This window comes from Urocampus carinirostris, chromosome 18 (genome assembly GCF_059441175.1).
Source record: "Urocampus carinirostris isolate Australia breed hairy pipefish chromosome 18, RoL_Ucar_1.0, whole genome shotgun sequence".
Lineage (NCBI taxonomy): Eukaryota > Metazoa > Chordata > Actinopteri > Syngnathiformes > Syngnathidae > Urocampus > Urocampus carinirostris.
The window spans coordinates 2,125,617-2,137,964 of NC_142366.1; the positions used below are offsets into that span (position 1 = coordinate 2,125,617).

General features: G+C 40.6%; 1 protein-coding gene across 1 annotated transcript; it reads left to right on the forward strand.

The window, feature by feature from the left end:
• Nucleotides 1-670: 670 nt before the first annotated feature.
• sycp2l (synaptonemal complex protein 2-like) lies at nt 671-11,535 on the forward strand. The gene is given in 26 exon segments (XM_088322761.1): nt 671-730; nt 2,264-2,383; nt 4,713-4,826; nt 4,911-5,012; nt 5,084-5,108; nt 5,169-5,248; nt 6,816-6,865; nt 6,867-6,902; nt 6,968-7,002; nt 7,217-7,359; nt 7,434-7,486; nt 7,557-7,602; nt 7,661-7,753; nt 7,812-7,884; nt 8,211-8,386; nt 8,479-8,578; nt 8,645-8,694; nt 8,759-8,825; nt 8,905-8,981; nt 9,051-9,084; nt 9,191-9,262; nt 10,535-10,698; nt 10,759-10,853; nt 10,929-11,028; nt 11,287-11,345; nt 11,415-11,535. Coding segments are annotated over 26 exon segments (2,016 nt in total). The 5' UTR covers nt 671-727; the 3' UTR covers nt 11,464-11,535.
• Nucleotides 11,536-12,348: the final 813 nt, after the last annotated feature.

A 12,348-nucleotide genomic window follows, 5' to 3' on the forward strand; every position in this document is an offset into this window, starting at 1 on the left:
ATGCAACATAGGATCCATTTTACGCATGGATTTTAGGTGAAAGTGTGCACAATCATTGATTGACATCTGGAAAGAGAACTCAAACTTTTACAACTCCTTCACAATGTCTAAAAGTAATATACACAAAGGCAAAGTTATTAGGGTTGTGAGATGGTTGTCTGCAAATGGCCACTTATGGAAACACCTTGACCTAACATTGAAAAAATGTGTAAAATACAATGTTTAGTTTTTCAGATATTAAACAAACTTAAAAAGGTACTAGGTAAGGCTCCAAGCTATTGTCCCAAGTGTTTTTCAGATAAGATGCCTTTGATTGCAAAACAAATTTCATCTGAGAATAGAAACCTGCTATTTCTGTGTATTCCGACTTATATTACTTAGATGTAAGTATAGCACTTGCAGTGATTATTTTAGTTTGGGACAAAAGTTGGGAGTATTAACTTTCAAAAGAGACTTAAAGCATCCATATTCTCCAGATGATCCAAGAACAGCATTTTAATTACTTAGGGTACGTATGCGAGTGGGATATTAGGCCATTTTTACAGGAACGGTAAACATTAAAAAATGTTTTATTGCACTGCACTCATGACATTTTTTTCATTTTTTTTCTGTTGTTTGTGTAGGTTATTTAAAACGTTAAGTTGTCGTTTGTGACGTGGCTAAATTATTTAAATAGATTAAGCTTAAGTAGGTGCAGCTGTGAGATTTGCGTGGACAGATCGGCACCATGGTACAAACATTTTTGCTGCTATCGTATTATTATTTCGAATTGTATTTCGTATTATAATTTTTTTTCTCATTTCATTTCTCGATAAATTACGACGCATTAGCGAATTGAAGCACTTTACGCATGAACATATTTAAAACATATTTGTATCAACAAATGTGTTTTATTTTAGTATTATATTTTTATTTGCGTAGCATAAAACTCAACTCTCACACAACAGGTGCGACTTTTTTGTGAAATTATACACTGATTAACGTTTCCGTACGCAATATTATTCACGCTGTTTTATTTTGATTGGCGTCATTTGGTTAAAAAGAAACGTTAATTTTTTCTTAAAGTTTCAGACCATCAAGCCAAATGGAATAAAGTGACGTTAGAATTAATAAAGCGCGTTTATATTCACACAAAAATCCAGATTTTCTCACCGGTGTATAAACGTGCTTCTGTTTTTGTTCTATTATTTCAATTTTGTATTTTTTAAACTTTTTGGGCCCACAATAGCGAAGACCCAGTAATCTTTTCAGATTTTCTTTATAAATACTATAGATAATGTTTTTCTTTGTTACACATAATTAATTTTATTTCATATGTTTCAAATAATATCAGCGCATGCAATGATCAAATCAGAGCTCGAGCGCTATCTGCAGGTAAAAACGAGTGTTGCAGTTTTATTTTTAACGTTTTTACTCAAGGAATCAAATTTTTAAAAAAGTCACCAAAATTAAGCTTATTTAGTTTGTTCTAAATATGAAAAACATAACTTTGTTGTATTATAAGCTATTTTTCCTTTTTGCACCATTCTTCGAATAATTAAGTATTCCTTTAATATTTATTTGGGTGCGTTTTGGGGGTAAAGTCGAAGTTTTTTTGGTATTTTTGATTCATTTTGTTTTATTTCGTAAACGTTATGTGAAAAATATGTATATGTATGCACATTGTGTATACGAAACGTCTTTATGAGCCGGCTCTGGGCTGTGAACAAAGGGAGCCTCTCCCCACCAACGTATGCCGAGAAATGCGTCCCTGCCGAAATTTGCATCCCCTCGCTACTACAACCACTTTTACCTAGTTTTATCTTTCTTTTATCTCACTTTTCGGGAATGTAATGGCGAACATATAACAAAAACCACTTCGTCTTGCATTTGTTGGGAATGTAATACAACTTAAACCATTCCGTCTTTGTATTTGTTGTGAAAGTAATCGAACGGCAATGCACACCGTATACAAATCACTTTTGAGCAGGTAACATGTTTATTTGGCCTTTTTCTATTCAAATCGCTCGCATTGAAACTGTTATGCACTCTACCATAAAACTTAATTCAACACAATAAGCTTTACGGTAGAGTGCATAACAGTTCTCAAAAGTGATTTATTTAGGGTGTGCATTGCCGTTCGAGCACTATATCAATGCAGACCATTTACTATTTACGGGAAAAATACGTTAAGAAGTGAAACTGCGATTCAGCACTGGAAAAGTATATCGTAACTTGTTGATCCCAATGGCCGAGACACCTGTCAATCACTCTCCTGTGTCAGTTGCAGATGGAGATGGAGGCGTGTCTGTCCTGCGGGGACGCGTCACGATTGGCTGGCTTTCTTTGTGACCAAGGTTTGTGTGAGAGCACACTCATCCAACTCGGCCTGCTGGTCCAAAAGGTAATGGCCTTAATGACAGGTGTCCAGCATGCGGCCTATGGGCCAGGTTAGGCCCACCAACGGTTTCAATCTGGCCTGCGAGACAACACTCAGAGATCCACAAGAGAAAAATTAACTGCAGTTTTTTTTTCTTTTAACATTTGACAATTTTTGGTAGTTTTTAGCTAAATTTAGGCCTCCATCAAGCTAGCTAGATTTTTTTTCAGCTTTCTATCTGGCTATTTACACTTTTATTTAGCTCCCTTTTAGGTTTTTGGACCTGTTTACCTTTCTATCTATCAAGCTACTTTTTTGCATGAAAAATAACATTTGATTGCAAGAACACTGAAGTGATGCATAAACCTTTGGTAAACATGGTGATCACGTTGCTTTGTATAATCACAAAACGTGGGACTTTTTAAAGGAATAAGTTCTGTTGAGGAGTTAACTGTCTACTACCATAGTTTATATCTGGTGACTCTCACAAAACTGCTTCACTATGCGTACTCTCCATATAGGGCAGCCTACACAAACTCATTTGCCGGAAAAGTTAAGTAATGGACAAAGATCTGATCAAAACGACCCCTGGCATCTAAGGATGATTAACTATACTGAAATCCCTTCCAGAGACTTGATAATGACAGTGGGAATAACGCCATTGTGTAATTTCTTTCAGTAACGGGATCATTAAACTTTTCTTCTGCGTTACCCCGACTGACAGTTAAAAGCGGTGTGTTATGTACGTTTTTGTTTTTACGTATATTTAAGCAAAGTACGTTTTCTGGATACGTTTTCACGCGTACGTTTCTGCGCGTGTTTACGTACATTTTTGCGCATATCTTTGTGCGTATTTATGTACTTACTGATTGTTATTTTATGATATTGCTTACTGTTTATTTTTGTTGCACCTTTGGTGTCTGATAATTCTGTTGCTGGTGAGGAGCAATGAATATTACAAGGTTGTATAACACAACTATCTACCTGTCTGTTATTCTCCAACTGACTCGATTACTGTTTAGAAAATTTTAAATTCTTTGACCTACAACAACTTATTTTTAAAGTCACAGAAATAGCTACATTCCCTAATACCTAGTTACTTTTACCACAGTATAAAGTAATTCAGTAACTAACTCGAAACAACTGACTCAGTTACTTTTTGGAAGAAAATAACTCTAATAATCCATTTATTTTATGCACCGCTTATCCTCACAAGGGATGCTGAAGTCCAACCTAGCCATCTTTGGGCAGTGGGCAGGGTTGCCAGCCAGTTGCAGGGCACACGGAGACAAACAATTCGGTCACTCATTCACACCTAGGGAAAACTTGGACTGGCTAAGTAAAACTGTTTTGGAACGTGGGAGGAAACCCTAGTGTCCACGCTGACACGGAGAACATGCAAACTCCACACGAAGAGACTGCAGTAGATGGAATTTATACGCACCATAAGGCAGCGCTCAAAGCACCCAACCGTCGTGCCACCAGAAGGCAAAAGTCATTTACATTCGTTTAGGTTATTTTTATTACAGGTTATGAATTTTGATAAGTGTTATCAATCTGGAAGGAATGAAAACAGAATGCACACACTGTTTAATCCAACATACACTAAGGTTTATTTAAACATGGATTTTAAATAAAACAAGGAAAGAAAAACATTGCATCATTGTATTTTTCCAACTGGACCCTCAGGGTTTCTAAACACAACACAACACTGCCAGACAGATGGATTGGACGATCTCATGTCCTGGCTCACCAGATTTCACACCATGCCATTTCTTTTTGTGGGGATTTGTGAAAGGATTGGTACTTGTGCCCACTATTCCAAGAGACGTTGATGAGCTCTTACAACCATTGCTAATGGACGTGTTTGTTGGCTCGATGTGTGTCTTTAAACCAATGGTGCTTCATTGAACATCTTTGAACATTCCATGTAAAAAATGATTACAAGCTTTTTGAATTTACAAGATGTGTTTTTATACCTTTAATAGTTTGATATCAACATTAAAATTTATCCAATACTTTTCGATCATTTAACGCTTCCAATGAGGAGTGACTGTAACGCCAGCGTTGTTTTTATTTATGATCACTGATTGCATCATTGTGGTTGACTCCATCCGTGATCGCGACGGGAAGCCAATCATGTTGCCTTGATTCCCACACCCTTTAGAATAGAGGTTGGTCTAGGTTATGTATCTTTGGAGATGATTAATAAAAAGGTTTAACAGGTTGGATATTGTGGGCTTTGTGTGTGCCCCCCCCCCCTTGTTTTTCTTACAACCTCAATATTAATTGGCGTCTTCTCTTTACTTTTAGCGTCAAACTTTAAATATATTATCTTTTACATGGAACATAGCTGCTGAAATCGGCTGAGGTTGGTCCAGTGGACCTGGTTTTGAAGTCTTTGGAGATTCTGGCGCACAACAAAGACCACAACAAGAGCCTAGTGGATCTTGGAATTACCCACCAGGTAACAAAAATTCACCTACAAATGACATGATCTCCAGGTGAAATCTCATCAGTCAATATGATGGCATTATCACTTTGGTTTTAGGTGCTGTCTTGGCTCCAAATGGCACGCAAGCTCCTGACCTCTGGTTCCCAGGGCCGCTCCAGCCAGCGACCGCCGATGGAGAGTTTTTACAACTTTCTTGTGGTAGGGCACTCAAACAGGCGCTGGTAAGACAGTTATCAAAGACAGCTTCTGTTAACACATCTGTCTTCCAGCTGCTGAACAACTCCCGTCTCCCAGGTTGGTCTTGTGAGCACTGGTGTGATATAAAGACAACTCATGTATTTGTTAATCTGTCAGCGACTGAACTGTCATTGATCCTGGTGGAACTTCTCAACACACTTCTGGAGTCACAACTTCATTTCAATGTCAGACTAGCGGTAAGCAAAGGATTGTGATTAAAGTAAACACCCAGGATACGGCACAAATCTGCTATAAAGTGGGGACTGGAAAGTGAAGTTGCTGTGTGTTTAGGAATAGAAACATTTAGTAATTGGCTAATGTTAATGTGCCCGGATAAAAACATTAAAATAACAAATATTGTATTGTAAGTACTATCCACCAATCAATATGCCGAAGCCATATCCCCTGGTGGGAGATGGCCAGAGTCAAGACCACACAATCTCTCCACTTTCCTCCTGACCTGACACCGCACATTAGGCCTACAGCCCAATAAGGGGCGAGTTGCTGTTCCATGTAACCCTTCATCAGCAGAGAGTCCCGACAGCATACACTGGTTTACCCCCTTTGCATCATATCGTTCGATCCCCCCTGCTGGCCCTGGCAGGCCACCCAAAAGCGCAGGTTAGCCAATTGTCGCTGTGTTAATATCAGTAATTTTTAACTATCCTTCGCCATTCACATCTATCCCGAGCACAAACTCTTGCATTCATTAAATTAACCGCAGTGGGGGTCACTCCCGGGCCGCGTGACGGCGCGACGCGAGAAAAGGTGGCGGGCGTGATCGGGCTACCCCCGTAACTGGGGATTCCCCTTCGGCTGACGACCCTAGCACGGCGCGCCGTTCTCGTTTTCCCGGCGTGCGGTTTGGATGCGGCTTCCGCTTCACCGCCCCCCCCTAACCCCACGTCCGTAGCCGTAGCTTGGCTTGTCGCGGTGTCGTGCGTATCGCGCCCGAAACTACCCGCGCTGCGGGATAGGGGCTCGTTCGCGAGAGCGACCGAACGGCACCCGGGGTGCGGCGCAAGTAGAAACCCTGTCGTGAATTTGTCTCCGATTGTCCCGGGCGGACGTAAAATCGCCCAGCTGTACGACTCTTAGCGGCTGATCACTCGGCTTGTGCGTCGATGAAGAACTAATGTGATTTGCAGCTGCGATTGGCTGGCAACCAGTTTAGGGTGTCCACTGCCCTGAGATGGCTGGGATGGGCTCCAGCCCCCTCCGCAACCCTAATAAGGATAAGCGGTGCAGATAATGAGATGAGATGATTTTTTTTTTTTTGAAGGGGCGTCGCTACTTTGCAGATTTTCACTTTTTGCGGGTGGTTTTGGTCCCCATTAACCGCGATAACCGAGGTCTCACTGTATTTCCTTATTCCTTAACAAATCCAGTCGTGTCACTCCACATATACTACGCAACATTCCATTTCAAAGACCTTTAACCTATCACACAGCTAATGCTGTACAAAAAATGCAGTAGTGCATCGTTGAGTCTGGATTTTTATTATGCCGTGATGCAAACCAATAGCAGACATGCAGGCTTACTATATGTCAGCTAATAGCAGACATTACTGTCAAATGCACAAATATCAAAGTAATGTTAAGTTTTTCTTTTTTTTTAATGCAAAATTACTTGATGATGATGTAATACAGTAGGGATGAAGCCGAAAAACATACGAATCAAAATATGAACATCGTAAGACGAGGTTGCTGTATCCTGGCAGTGTCGCTGTTATTGTTTTCCATTTTCTTTACTTGTTGCGATCAGGCAGTGGAAACATTTAACAGCATCCTGCATTCGCTGGGAGCCGATCAGAGGAAGAGTCCGATCGGACCACACTCCCCTGGAGATGACGTGACTATGGTCAAATTAAAACTTTTTGTGTCTGCGCACTAACATTCATGAAGCTTTGTCTGCAGGTGGCAATTGGTGGAAACCATTCACACTGTCGGGGGTAAGCTGAACGTGAAGCAAGCTTCCATTCTGGTCCCCATAGGCCATGAGGATTTCAGATATTTCTGTGCTGCCAAGACACTTGATTCTAGGTTAATTGTGTGAATCAGTTGTGTCGGAGGCCAGAAATCTCCAAAACCCTCTGGGACTATGTCCAATGTGGAGATGGCTTGAAAAATCCATGGAGGTAGACTTTGTCGATGGTTGCATTGCAGACTATGAGATGCAGGTGAGCCTGGTGGAGGCTTTGTGCCACCTTACTGCCAGGCAGGAGCGTGTCCAGCGAGCCAGTCAGTGGTTCTCCTGCTCTAACATGGGCAACGCCTTTGGTCTCATCAATGGCTCGGACTTTGATGTGGTCCGTGTCGAAGCATTTTCTCTGTTGTGTTGGCGACCAGTCTTCCACTGACCCAATTTTCTGTTTACAACCAGGATTGTCGGTGTTTCCTAAACTTCCTCAACAATCGCCAAGGGAAAGTGAGAAGGTGCTGACTGGGGAATGAATTTTCCATCCCAAGGTCTTGGCTTCTGATTCTCGATTGTTTTCAATGACAGGGTTTGGACCTACCCATGCATCAGAGCCTTCTTGGAGACCACTGAGGTTCAAAGTAGATTCATATTTCACATTGACTGTGTTGACTTTCACTTTATCTCCTCAGCTCTTTCGCCCCAAAAATGACAAATCAGACAAATTCTGGGTGGACTTTAATTTTGGATCAAGATGCGTCAGCTTTTTTATAAAACTCCCCGATGTAGGTGTGATTTGCGTGACCCATCTGCTACTTGGCTTGAATGTGTGATCTTTTCCAGAGCTTCCTGTGGGGTTCAGTGCACCTACTTCAAAAAGAGGTGGACTGGTACCAGCTTGAGGTCCAGAATGCTGGTACGTTTAGTGACAAAACTGACATTGTGTCTGGTGTACTGTCTAACCTTTTGGAATCAAACACACAATGAGAGAGTGGGACTAATGAGTGTGATTAGTGAAGATATGAAGATCAGCACCAACTCTTTGTAGAAAAAAATTCAGATTGAAAGCTTGAAGGAAGGGTTGTAAACGGGCACATTCCTGAAAGCCAAAGATGGGGTTGGAGTGGATCAGAGCAAGCAAAATCTACTCTGCAGACATTACAGGACACAATTCCTCCATGTTAGGGTTTGCTTACTCAGGTTGTCTTTTAGACGAAAACAGCTATGTGTTTATATTTCAAGAAGGTGGCAAGGATCAGGCTGTCCTCGATGTCAACCTGAAGTTTCCTATCATGCCCTTGGGTACTAAGGGTCACAGAGTCAAGCTGTTCTTCCAATCGCAGCTGCTCGGAGAGCTCAAAGAGGTTACTGCAGGGGTCTTCAATAGAGAGTCAGAGGACTCCTGTCGGACGACTGAGGTCCAATCAAATTTAAGTTGTGATTGAAATAGTTTTAAGATTTTTGTTTTGTTGATTTTTTTTTTTTTTTTTTTTTTTTTTTTTCTGAGCAGGAAGCCAAGAAAGGTTCATGTGATGGCCTTCAGGCCTCCACCTTAACACGACCACCGGGCCTAAAAACCTACAGAAGGAAGTCGCACAAACAACTGAAAGGTTTGTCTTTAAAAACTGTACTCATATCAGCTTAGCTTCTGACTGACACCTACCATTTATTTCCAGTTCTTCCACTGTCGTTGCCCAGCAGTGATGACGAATCTTCGGCTACCAGGGTAACTATTTGATTACATAGCGATTTAATAATCCTGCCTATTTGATGATTGGTGCCCTTTGCAGACTCCTCAAAATAGAGCAGAGATACTTTTTGATCAATATGTGTGCTCAACCCCATTAAAAGTCCCTGGTGAGACCACTTACAGAATTTGAAAAAAATATATATTTTCGATACTATTAAAAAAATGCCGATCTATCATTTCCTGAAGATGTTTTGGGGCTGGAGCCTAAGACCATTCCAGAAGACAATTTGGACATTGGACAAAGTTTTACCCCGATAAACAAGGTGCATCTAAAAATAAATTTGATTTTCAATGCCAGCCATCACAAGCAGGCCAACTCTTCTACTTTTCAGCGTTTTAACAGGAAACGACTGGCAAGAGAATCAGGTCTACTACTTTCTATTAATCCCTCAATTTAAGGCAGCTCTAAACATCAATATTTATGTCCATTTGGAGGATCTTATGGTTGACCAGTCTCTTCTTTTTGAGGCAGGTTACCTTTCTGATGAGTGTGTTACTATGAAGAAGTTTCATAGTGAGATTCCGCCTCATGTGCAGCCGGCAGGTACATTTATTGGAGTTTTTTTTTTGCTGGTTTTATAAATATTAAACCCCCAAGCTTACGTCATTTTCACTCTATAAAGTATCTATCTATGGTGCGTTTTTTCTGCCCTACTATGACGCCAACAACAAAATCTTATACAATTCCAGTTTTTGGTGTGAATACATATGTAGAGGTAAATCTTGAAGACGCCTGTTATTGGTTAATGTCATGAAAATCCACACATCATTCAAACCATACATTTCTCTCTTTATTCAGTTTGGATTATTATGCACTGGCTTTGTGAGTCTTCGATACAATAATGTATTCGTTTGTCCTGAATTCAATATGGTTCCGAAATCTTGCAGTCATTCTAAAAGTGGAAGTGATTATCAAGAAATACAAAGAGGTGACATAAATCGTTAGCCCTCTAAACAATATGACTGTAACCAATTCACAATTAAGAATAACATAAATCCCCACAACTGGAAGTTAAAAATCTGTTTTAATTTTAATCCGTCAAATCCATGCAAACAACTGCATCCACCCACTTTACAACTGTGACAGTTCAGGTCAGATTACGCCACCGCAAAATAAAATTTAATTTTATATGTGCCCTCGCTCCCAAGTTTCACCGACTTGGCGAACTAGACAGCTAGCGAACGACGAATAACTTATTTTCTTCAGCAATCACTGTTTATTCAGGCAATGGCCTCGACGATTATCCTAAAAATGTCGCCGTAAAACTGGAACAAAAGTAAAAGAAAGTGCTGTTAGCTTTCTAACTATACAGAAACATTTTGTGCTAGGCTAATCCTAAAATTAAAAAAACGGTATATTCAGAAAGTCGTCACAATGTTTCCTACTTAGTCAATAATTGTCCAACGCAACAACAATTTTAAGGATTTTTTTCACAGAAAGTAACACAGTGCTTCTGTAGTGCATTAGTCTCGATGTTTCTGCTGCATTCGCTTTCTTTTACAAAACTATTCACCTGTTAGAGAGGTCTTAAGCGCCCTCTACAGTCTATTTATACCACAAGTCGGAACAATGCATATTTATTTATACTCTTATTCATATACAGCACATGTGTATTACAAATATACAATACTTAATATACATAGCTTGGTTTTTACCTTGGGTACAGCGGGTTTTGGGAGGTATTTGCTAACTACCGTAGGTTTCTATCCCCGCTACAGCATCTTTACATTGCAGTACTGCCTCAGTGCGGATTAATGTCGTATCCTGGAGGGTTACTGTACTGAAGTCCATTGAATAAGTACATGAGTTTTATAGGGTCTTCAAAGATGGAGCTGTCGACAGAACTATATGGACTTCAGACTTCTTTGAAAAAGGAGCAGCCTCAGAACCTTCAAGAGGACCTACCACAACTAGACTCTACTCAAAGCTTCGAAAACTCTCTCAAATTCTACAAAAGAAATCTCCAACAGCGTTATGATGTCTGTTTTTCTACGACTTCATTGATGCGTCACAATTGATTTCAACCACATTTTTTAAAGGACTGCTGGCAGAAGGTCCAAGGCCAAATTCACTCACTGCCAGATGAATATCGACAACAATTCACCTCGCTATATAATGACATTTGCCAACAACGGTAAAGGTCCCACTGTAAAATACTTGGACCTTCATACAAGTATTACTCATAATCCTCACTTCTACATGTGTGTAGGGTGGTTCTGCTGGACAACTTTGAAAAGTCTGTTTCAGATCATCTGAAAAGTTTGGAGGACATGTCGATTTCTCTCAACAGTACGTGCTCGAAGATTCAGGTAAATGTGTAAAAGCAATGAAAACTGGATTTAGCACTGATCTATCTCACACCTAAATGTATAAATACTTGATCTAGATCAGATCTGATGTAGCACAGATCTGCTCTCATGTAATTTGAGCATGAGTAAAGTGATCCAGACATGATCCGAATCAGATTGGATTTGGAGAGTTCTCACATCTGACTGACAGTAGAGGATAAAACCAAATTAAATCCATACTAGGTTGGGACAATACCAAAACAAAATGTTTTTATGCAGGTTTACTTTGAGTTGGCGAAGCAGCAACTGTCTGGCTATCAGGAGCAACACAAACAGTTGTGAGTGTGACCGGGTTTAAATTGATCTTGCAGCATATATTCGGATTTTGATATGCACATCGGTCTCAGGGGGACGTCCTTTGACAGTGTGCTTAGGAAGCCTGCGTCGGGCCAATGAGGTCCACCAGATGCCATCGATCCCTTTCGGATTATTTTCTTGTTTGTGAATAAAAGAATGTTTGCAAGTAAACTCTTGTGTGGACTTTGTCTCAATCCTAAAGTAGTCACGCTTTGTCCAGGAATAAGGGATTTTCTATAATATAGATATGGTATTCGCTTATATTAAGATAATTTATAAAGCACATCATGTGAAGTTAAACCGTTGGTTACTGTTCTCGTGTTACGGACATGTGCTGCATCTGGGGTCCCTGCTTCAGAACTGAGTCAGATTGCATGTTCCTATTTCAGAACTGCGTTGCCTCTAGGCCTGTTTTCCAGTTTACCGGACCTTTTGGTGCCCGCGGGCCCCAGTTCAGCTTCTCATTTGGAATTGAGGCACGCTTGGCTGCCTCTTATTCCAGGTCTATGTCCAGCTGCAAACTGTCTCCTGTTCTAGCGAGCCATCACTGCTGCACCCATATCTGGCTTCTCCTACATCTGCGACCATTCCGCTTCAGCAGGTCTAAACCATGAATGATTATGGCCCTCAGTTTTAGCTCCTCCAGTGATTGCAGTCCCCCGGTCCCTATTCCTTCAGTGGATATGATTACAATGTAGTGTATACTGTTTAGTTGAACAATAATAATTAAGACACTTCTTATTTATTCTATTAGGGCCCGGTCACACAGCAGTTTGCGGCTGAATCATGGCCAAAAATTTCTGCCTGTGAGGCGGACGCTATTGGACGCTTTGAGATCGCCATACAGACAAGATACAGCAGTGCTTAACACGCGGTCGGAAATTCACGCGCGGTTGGCAGTGCGAAAAAGTTTTGCTCAATACTTTAGAGCACGGGTACACAGACTTTCACGGTAATGCACACCGTATATAAATCACTTTTGAG